Genomic DNA, 10,015 nt, shown 5'->3' with positions numbered 1-10,015 from the left:
TTTGGAGGACCACTGTGATTACTGTGGAGCAGCAGGGTCCCCCTTGAGGGCTGCTATCATACATTTAGTTAAGATTGCTTGCAACTAAATATATACCCATACGAATGAATGCAACAACGCTAGGGAAATATGAAGAAGCTTAAGGGATTGTATTGATGTTAACATACTAGGTATGATATCATACTACAGTTTTGCAAGATGTTAAAATTGGGAGAAACTGAGTCAAGGACACATCTCAAAGATACCATAACTTACAATTGTACAATCTACAGGTAAGTCAGTAAATTTTTTTTTAAGTTACTAAAAAGAAGGTATGTAATATAATCTCACTTTTGGAAATTACACAGGTCTATGTCCCTGAAGGGGTGATCACCAAATATCAACAGCGGTTAGTTACTCAATCGCTGCCACACTCCATGCAGGGCCACCAGGACCCGCAGGGGCGCTCAGGTGGGGCAGATCAGGGAGAGGAAGAAGTTCACTTCGTTGCCAATGATGAGCGGTTTTGGATGGATGTCGTCGGGCAGGGCCAGGCTGGAGGTCATTTCCCAGGCGTCCACAAAGGCCACAGGGAGGCCAGCAAAGGCGGCTCGGAGGAGCCGGTTCAGCTGCAGGGTGAACCAGTCGCTGCCGTACACAGACTTGTAGCCCGTGTTGGCCAGCTTGATGACCACAAGGGTGAGGGGCTCCCGGGCCAGCAGGGCGGCCACGGCCGCCCGGATCCCTGCCAGTCGCTGCGCAAAGATGGACGGAGGGAAGGTGGTGAAGTGGGCGCCCAGGCCCAGCACCACCACGGTGTGGGGGCCCCCCGCCAGGCCCCCCAGCACCCGGACCACGGAGTGCAGGGAGGCCACGGGCGTGCGGAGGGAGCGCAGGGGCCGGCCGTGGGCCCGCCAGTGCAGCACGATGTTCCGCGAGGTCTCCACGGCCATCAGGGGCCCTGTCTGGTAGGTGACGTGCAGGTTCATTGGCTTCAGGGCTGTGGGGAGGACCGGGGCGGCTTAGGAGGAGTAACACAGGCCCACGCACCATCCTCTTGTACAAATAAAAATCCTAGTTCCAACTTTGCAGCACACAAGCATTCTGTCCCTGAGACCCTCTTGCTGCCGCCCTCCCCCACGCTTTTAAGGTTGTCTAGAATCTCACCAGTATCCCTTGGATTGTTTTGTTCTGTTTGTTTTACTTCTCTATGAATTGACTTCTCTGTGCCTGTTAACGTCTTCTAAAACCTTCCTTTCTTGCTTTCTGTTTCCCATTTTTCTAACTTTCTGGTCATTGTTTGCTCTGTTGCTGCTTCCTGTTTTCCTGGCACTCTGCAGGTGAAGGTATCCTTAAATTCTATCACTAACACCCTCTTCTCTTTACCTGTGAGGAATTCATTCATGTGTACCTCTTCAGTTTTTGTCTAAGAGCTGATGGCTTCCTGAACTTTGACTCCCCATTTTCAATGGCCTTATTAACATTTTCCCACTAATGGTTCCCCATTGCCTGAACACTTTATACATTGCCTTGATAAATGAATCCAGCATTTCTGTATGTCTTTCTGTCTGCTTACTGAACTTCCCTCTATTTTCCCACATCAGTCAATTATAGTTTTTTGGTGACTTTCCAGTGCTTTATCCTTCTCTCCCCCCTTTTTTTAACCACTCCATGAGGAAGCTTTCAGTCACATCTGATGCCTCTCTATGTGAAGTAAATAAGAGAGGACGTTGGTCTTGTGGAAATAGGGCATGGCTCTCAGACTTCAAAGCACATCAGTTACCTGGAAAACATGCTTAAACATAGACTGCAAAGCTCCTTTCCAGAAGTTCTGATTCATAGGGTGGAAACAGGAAACAACCTGAGGACTCTGAGGTTAAGAGGGAGAGAAAGGTGAAGGGGGGAGGGGACCCTAGGGATGGGAAAAAGGGAAACAGAGAACTTGATTCCCCTCCTCACAAAATAAGTAAATTAAAAATCAAACACATGCCAGTCATAATGACAGATTGAAAATAATAACAATAGCAATGAGACCAGTCAACTTTTTTTCCAGGTGTGTTCAGTTGCAAAAAAGGCAGAGCGTTGAATGACCCAGCTATCACCAATCTTATCACATAGTTGATTCCGTCTAACCACTCTGGATTCAGCCCAAATGAAACTGCCTCAGATGCACCTTCCCTGACCACTTAATCTATCTTCCGCCTCCTCATCTTTCATGTTCATATTTCTTTTTTCTTGGAGGAATTTGCTCTATGTGGAATTTTTTGTATATTTATTTTTTGACTTGTTGCTGAGTCTTTTCACTAGAACTTGTGCACAATAAAATAGGAATCTTAATTATTGTTTTGTTTACTACATATTCCTAGAACCCAGAGAAGTACCTGGATATCAGAAGTACCCCATAAATGTTTACTGAAAGGTAGGGAGGGAGATGGGGGGGGTAAAGGAGAGAGGGAAGGAAGGGAAGGGAAGAGATGAGAGGAAGAGAAGGGTAGAAGGGAGAGAAGAAGGGAGGGAGGAAGGAGGTTTGAAGTGGGATGGGGAACAAAGTTTGAACTTTTTGTCCTTTGCACATTAATTTTAATTGAGAGAGTAAATAGGGATTTTATTTAGAAACTAAATGGAGACTCATTTTTTGTGTTCATTGAACTTGTATTATGTGAAAGTGTTTTCAAAGTTGTCCATCGAATTCATTATGTAACTAGATGGTGTTCATTTTGCAAAAGGGAATAAAAACCTCTCTTATATTAAAAATTCAGAATAAGTGGAATTATACTCTATGTTTATTCTCCCTACCCCCACCCCCTTGTGATTAACCCTTAACTGACTCCAACTGCATTCCCGGGAACTTGGAAAATTGATTGTTTTGCATCCCTAATAAAATTCTCTGTGCCCCTTCAGGGTTGATAGTGGCATCAGAAGCAAACATTTGTTGATTTTATTGGGGTTACCCACTGCTGGGAAAGTCAAATATCTTGGCTCATGTCGCTTAGACCGCCCAGCACCTCCTTGGACCTGGAAATGCAAAGCCCCTCACTTTCTTTGCATTCCTTCCCCCCCTTATATAATCAGCATGCAAAACACCTGGGAAGCCAGCCTCATTAGGGCCCTATCCAGTTTCCCATGGTACCCATCTCGTAGAATTAGTGCTTCTGTGTAAAGACATTTCAGGGTTGGGTTTTCTTTGTGCCAGCAAGAGACCCTTTGGTTGTTTCAATTACTTACCCTCTGGTAAACTAACCTGTGAAGGAAGTTCAATGGTAATAATTGTATCTTCCCAATGCTTGCTCACACCTTCGCTCAACTACTTTTGGAGAAGTACCAACAGCCTGACCTACTTCTTCATCACAAATCTAGAGGTCTAATCCCTTAAAGTCCACCCCATCCATGTCTTTTTTCAAAAGGCTACGAATATCCTGCCCGCTCCCCTCATGGGCACTCACAGGGCAAGGTGTCACGCAGGTACTCCCACCACTGCCGAAGTGTGGAGTCCCCCATCATGTGGACAACGTGGCCAGCCAGGCAGCCCAGGATGCTGTCACCAGTGGAGAAGGAGCGGCTGGAGCAGGTCAGTGAGTGCCACACGTCCTGGTGGTAGAAGCCAGAGGGCTTTGGGGCTTGAAGTCCAGGGTGGCAAGGGTGTGGTGGGGACAGAGCTAGAGCGAAGGGAAACACAGAACAGACCTAATATTTATAACTTGCACTATGTCAGGTACTCTTCTGCATGCTTTCACCTGTATTTTTTTCATTTAGTCTTTTGTAAATGAGGGCATGATCAATGATAGTGATTGAGACAGCTAACTTCTGAACCTATGAAATGTAACTTTACAGCTCACACAACTAACTGCTTTCTCATAATACTCTGGCAGGGGGTCTGGAATTAACCCACCTAAGTCAGTGATCTAAGTCTATTAGATCACCTATTCCCGCCCCCCCCCCCACCCACCCAACTCCAAGATATTCCAGCCCCACTCACCTAGGCTGTTCCCTGTGGCTGCTGTTCTGATCTGGATTGGGGAAATACCCTGAGGGAGCACCTTGTCTGTCACATTCCTGGAGAAACATCAAGAGTAACCACTGAAGAAAGATGACCAGGTGAAAGCATGAGTCCCGAACAGGCATGTGATGGTTGACCTTTAACTCTACCTTGCCTTAGCCCAAGAAGGGTTTGATGTCGTTATACTACAAATAGCACATTCACACCACTAGGCAATTATAATAGAGGAATCTGGCATACTTTTTGCAATCAATCCACCCATTCAGCTGTCAGTTTACTATCAGTCCAGGTAATAAAGACACAAAACCAGAATGGATCCTGGGAGTACATGAGCATTCTAGAAGAAACAAACATTTTCTGGCGCATTCTGGGAGGAACATAGAGAGCAGAGTTATTTCTTGTTACATAGAAACTCAGATAATGGGAACATAACTCCCAGTCCTTGAATTTGGACTATGCATGGTGATATCCAAAGAGCACCCCGTGGAAGAACAGAACACATAGCTTTACAGTGGGAAAAGCTGTCCAACAGGACCTCAGCCAGCAGATCAGTTGACATCAACAATCATAAATCCTGTCATAAATCTTGTTTTGAAATAACTTGATAAAAATATAACTTTATCTCTGTGATCTTCCCCATCACCTAATCTAAAACCCTCGTTTAATCTTAAGAAAAACATGAAGTTCCAATAGACAGGAATACTATAATATAACTAACCAAGTACTCCTCAAAATGGTCAAGCCATGACACAACCCAGGTGCCCAGGACAGATGAATAGAGAAGATGTAGCGTATATACACAATGAAATACTACTCAGCTTTTAAAAAGATAAAATATTGCTTTTTGTGACATCAAGGACAGAACTGGAGGGCAGTATGCTAAATAAAGTGTCAGAAAGAAAAACAAATAGGATGATTTCACTCATATGTGGACTATAAAGGAATAAAACAAAGGAATGACAAACCTAAACCAGACAGACCCTAGAAATCTGTAAAAGTTAAAAATAACGTGAACAGGGGTCCTCCTTGTGGTGCAGTGGGTTGAAGCACAGTGCTGTCCGCAGCTCCTGCAGCACGAGTTCAATTCCCAGGCAGCCAGGGAGCTGAGCCACATGGCACGGCAGACCTCTCCTGGCCCTCCCGTTGATCCCTTTAGCAGTGTATTTAGGTCAATGTGCCTGTTCTGCTCCCCACTCTGTCTCTGGTGAATCCTCTCACCCCCCACATCTCTGGCCTGTACTCCAGTTCTTGTATGCATAAATAAATAAATCTTTAAAAAAATTAATGTGAACACCCATGTTAGGCAGGGTGCAGAGAAACAATCCCGCTCACATCGTTGGTGAGAATGTAGGCGGTACAGCTACTCAGGGAAACAGTTTGGAAGGTTCTTATAAAATGAAACATTGTGCCTCTCTGGTGGCCTAGTGATTAAATACAGCTCTGTCAAGATATGGCAAGCCACTGAAGCATGAGTTCGAGTCTAGCTGGCCAGGGAGCTGACTCACATGGTGCAGCAGACCTCTCCTATCTCCCTGCTGCTCCCCGTATTTCAGGCAATCTGCCTGTTCTGCTCCCCACTCTGTCTCTGGTGAATCCTCTCTCACACCCCTCCCACATCTCTGGCCTACATTCCAGTTTTTATATGCACAAATAAATAAATCTTTTTAACAAATGAAACATCCATTAATTGCACAACATAGCAATTGCACTAAGCATTCATTCCAGAGAAATGAAACTATGCTCACATAAAAATCTAAATATGGATAGCCATAACATTTTTATTCATAATAGTCAAATCTTGGAAACAAATGTCTCTTCAATGGGTGAATAGTTAAACAAACTTATCTAATGGGACACCAGACAATAATAAAGAAGATTAGATTATTCTCACACACACAAACACACGAATGCAATAGAGCTAGTGAAAATTGAATAGTACCTGAGGTTTAATGAACACAATTGTACCATTGCCAGTTTTCTTGTTTTGATATTGTATTATGGATATATGAGATATTGTCATTGGAGTAAGTTAGTTGAATGATTTATAATACTCTATAGATTATTTACACAATTAACTTTGAGTCTATAATTAATTCAAGAATTTAAAAATAGGAAATAGATCCTTATAGGTACCACAGATACACCCCTTTGCTTTTTATCTCTTCCCATTCTGTTCTCTGCAAGAATGTGGTCACTGTTATAAAAATGTGTGTGATCCTTATCCACACTTTATAATACAATATATATTTGTATATTTAAAATATTAGCTAACATTATTTGCAAGTTTTAAATTTCAGATAAAGGATACGGTAATAGGTGGTTTCCCCGGGAATGGGAAGGTTCCAAGCTCCCTGCTCCACCCAAGGGTGGAGTTGAGCAGGGAGGAGAAGCTGGACAGGAGACTGGAGAAAAGTAGGCAGAATGAAGAGAAAGAAAGTGGCCTGGAGGAGGCACATGAGCAGGGAGACATGTGTAGAAGCTTGCTTCTCTGCCTTGGACTTGGATCAGGGACTTGGGGCCATGGAAAAAGCCACCTGAATAGCGTGGGTGAGACCGGGGGGAGGTTAACAATGGCTGTGCTTACCTTGATTTTGGTGTTGCTCTTTTCCTTCCAAACTTGCCTGGCCCCTTTCCTATGGGTCTCCACTAGAAGGTACCTTAGATTTGCAGCAAGCTTTTGGGCTTCAGTGGTTCTGCTTTGGGTCAGCACTCTTTGGCTGGACATTTACCCACTAAGGGTTGGGTAACTTTGGGTGTTTGATTCAGATACTGTATATTTTTCCTTCTCTTTATTACACACAAGTTGTATTAAACATTCTTTCCATTAAAGGTCTTACACACTAGAGTATATTTTGTCTTGATGGCTGTACCCATTTAGAGTAGGCAGGTTGAGGGTTCTGGGTGCCCCCCGCTCTGCCCAGTAACAATATCACTTGTGCATATTGTTATTTGCTCATGTTTTTGAAATTCACAATAAAAATGCTATAAAGTAGGGTTATTCAGCATTCAGTTCAACTTTTCCATGATTCTGTTGTTTCAGTATACTGCCCTTCATTCATCCATCGCCAATTTCAATTATTTTGTTATTACAGCCAAATCTGCAATAAACATTCTTGTACATATTCCCTGGTCTCGTGTGAGCATGTTTCTCTGTAATTTACATCTAGAAGGCAAATCAAAGTAGACTTTACAGAACATGTAAAACTGAATGAAAATGAAACTCTTATATACAAAAATTTAGAGAATATAGGGCCCTTCCTGGTGGCACAGTGGGTTAAAGCACAGCACCATGATACTATAGCAGCCGCTGAACCACAAGTTCAATCCCTGGCCAGGGAGGTGACCCACATGGCATGGCAGACCTGTCTGCCTGCTGCTCCCATCAGCAGTGTACTTCATTTATCTGCCTGTTCTGCTCCCCACTCTGACTCTGGTGAATCCTCCCAACCCCCTGCCCCTCTGACCTGTACCTCAGTTCTGGAAGCATAAATTAATAAATCCTTCTTTTTAATTTGGAGAATACAGCTGAAACTATAAGCACAGGAGACTGATAGCTGTATCTATTTTTATTTCATGTAGGGAAGATTGAAACTGGCTAATTTAAATCATGAAAGCAGAAAAAGAAATCATAAAATAAATAAAAGGAACAAATGTTCACAATACTAGCAGACAAACACAGGTGAAATATAGTAGATTTCCTGGTCCTGGTAATGACAGATGTAGGTATTCACACCAAACTTTACACTGAGAACAACTTAAAATTCTGGACAAAATGATTATATATCTACTTAAATGACTGGAGATATAACAAAAAATGAGTACTTAGAAGAATATCTGAGAGATTTTAGATGACAAAGCACGTAAGCCACTTTCACCCGTCTTTGTTCACCCTGGAGTACCTCATATCTTATTTTTGCCGGAGAATGCCTACTTTTTCTTTAAACCTCAGGTCTATTATAACTTTCCCTAAATGGACAGCCTGACCAGTTTACAGTGCTCAACAAGCCCGTGTTCAATGACAGTGTAAATAAATGAGGGATGCACAGCAGGGGAGGGTCCTTGGGTCCCAGTGACCTGTTGGGAGGAAGGTGTAGCTTAGGGTGTGGGCAGGCATCCCAAATGCTGAGTTTCTTACCAGGCCAACAGGGCATCATCATGTTTTGTAGTCACCTTCAGGTAACTCCCACTCGAATGTTCAACCAAAGACTTGCAGGGCAGGGTACGGGGTTGAGCGCAGAACCAGAGCTCACCAGAATCCACATCTCTATACTGGCATGTGGGCCCTTTTGCTCCAGTTGACTGGGGATCAATATTGCAAGTCACAGTCTCTTCTTTCCCAGTAGGTCCCCGGAAATAGCCTCTAAAATCAACTGTGGCCTTTTTCTCTCTCCAGATTCTTTGAAGAACCGCAACCGCCTCGCTGGAGTGGATCAGCCGCACTTGCACCTGGGCCTTCCCAGCCCAGAGCAGCGGGAAGGACAGCAGGTAGGTGCCATTCTCCAGATCCTGAACGTCCCCAGAGGCCCCCGCCTTCAAGTCCGGACCCAGAAGCTGTGCCCGAAACAGATCCCCACCGTGGGTCTTGGGTGTGCCCCGGTGGTCTCTGGCCACCAGGATGGCCTCCAGGGAGTCTCCCAGGGCATAGCTGGCCTGGCCAGGACGCCTCAGGTGGTAGGTGGAGGTCAGGGGGCTGGTGGAGGCCAAGAAGTCCCCCTTATCTTCAGGAGTTGGAGGCCAGTACAAAAGATGGGTCAGGTTGGTGAGTTCTGGGGGGAGGGCGTACGAGAGGGAGGGAGATTCCATGGAGGCTGAGGCAGATTTAGAGGCAGGGCGGGGCACTGGGTACCGAAAGTTGTTGCTATCAGACCAAGGTATCTTGATATACAGGAGCTGTAGGCAGAATAAAAAAAGCTCTCAGTAGTTTATGTTTCCCCCACTTTCTTCAGAGAAGGCGATTTTCATTCACCAAAGCTAGTACTCTCTGCTAGGTAAGACCCAGAAGCCCTGTGTACCCTGTACCAGGTTGTTTGTTACTCATCTGTCTGGTGTCTGAGTCTCCCCATTTATTCGGCATCTTGTGTGAAGGTAAAGTTCTAGCTCTGGTTTAGCTACTGTTTCCTTATCATGGCCTTATTCTTCCACCTTCATCCTCCTTCCCTTCCACAGGAATATGTGCAGGCCTGTACCCCATTCTCACTTCACTAACTTTCCTCACCTTAGAAGTCCTGCTTCCCTCCAGGAATCTGGCCTTCTGAGTCAGTGTCTTCTTTATCTTTCTCTTCCTTCTTACCACAACTCCACTCCCATCATGTCCACCCAAGATTTCCAATAGAGTTGGATGTGGATGAGCCCTTTACTCAAAGCTGGTGAAGGTTATAGAAGAAGGAGCTGAGACTGTCCCATAGGGAGATCCCTCCCTCTTTTAATTGGGCTCAGTGGATAGACAAAGGCATTCAACCACAGAAACCCCTGGAAAAGTGAGAGTTCATAGAAAGGCACAGGCACAAGTGTGAACTACAAAAGGACTGAGGTATGGCAGATTCTTTTCTAGGAAGAGATTCTGTTTGATCTGATAAGGATGCTCTTCCAGGGGCCCAGAGCTCTCTGGGAGAAACAGGGTCACAAATTAGGATCAGGGGCCTCCCTGGTGGCACAAGGGGTTAAGTCTCAGCACTATGAAGCTATCAGCAGCCACTGCAGTAGGAGTGCAATCCCTGGCCAAGGAGCTGACCCACATGGCAGACAGACCTCTCCTGACCTGCCCGCTGCTCCCCTCAGCAGTGTACTTCAGTCATTGCCTGTTCTGCTCCCCACTCTGTTTCTGGTGAATCCTTTCACAAACATACCCCTCCCCCTGCTCCTCTGTCTACACCCCAGCTCTTGTATGATTAAATAAATAAGATAAATCTTAAAACAAACAAGTACAGGTCAAAATGTAAGGATGCAAACAGGAAAAACAGTAGAAAAGAGGCCATATTTTGTGCAATGGTGGCGGGGAGCGTGGGAGGGAGTCTAAGCACTTGGTCTGTCAGACATTCA

The 10,015-nt window shown here is 44.9% G+C and overlaps 1 protein-coding gene across 1 annotated transcript; it reads right to left on the bottom strand.

Annotated features, from left to right (window-relative positions):
• Nucleotides 1-386: 386 nt before the first annotated feature.
• Nucleotides 387-8,779, bottom strand: LOC101633809 (NXPE family member 3-like). Its single transcript, XM_004691634.2, has 4 exons — nucleotides 8,112-8,779; nucleotides 3,956-4,032; nucleotides 3,423-3,635; nucleotides 387-979 (listed from the first exon to the last, which is right to left on the bottom strand). The coding sequence occupies exons 1-4, from the start codon at nucleotides 8,777-8,779 to the stop codon at nucleotides 447-449; spliced, it is 1,491 nt and encodes a 496-aa protein (XP_004691691.1). The 3' UTR covers nucleotides 387-446.
• Between the last annotated feature and the right edge of the window lie 1,236 nt (nucleotides 8,780-10,015).

The sequence above is a fragment of the Condylura cristata genome, unplaced genomic scaffold (genome assembly GCF_000260355.1).
Source record: "Condylura cristata isolate star-nosed mole 26May11 unplaced genomic scaffold, ConCri1.0 scaffold00032, whole genome shotgun sequence".
Taxonomy (NCBI): Eukaryota; Metazoa; Chordata; class Mammalia; order Eulipotyphla; family Talpidae; genus Condylura; species Condylura cristata.
This window is presented reverse-complemented; position numbering and strand designations above follow the sequence as displayed.

What these genes read in the sequence shown, in the direction of transcription:
- LOC101633809 (XM_004691634.2), bottom strand. Translation starts at nt 8,779, where the DNA reads ATGGAATCTCCCTCCCTCTCGTACGCCCTCCCCCCAGAACTCACCAAC. An exon ending in AGCCACAGGGAACAGCCTAG is followed by an intron (nt 3,636 to 3,955) that starts GTGAGTGGGGCT and finishes CCTTCGCTCTAG; the next exon opens with CTCTGTCCCCACCACACCCT. An exon ending in CCTGCGTGACACCTTGCCCT is followed by an intron (nt 980 to 3,422) that starts GTGAGTGCCCAT and finishes TCCTCCCCACAG; the next exon opens with CCCTGAAGCCAATGAACCTG.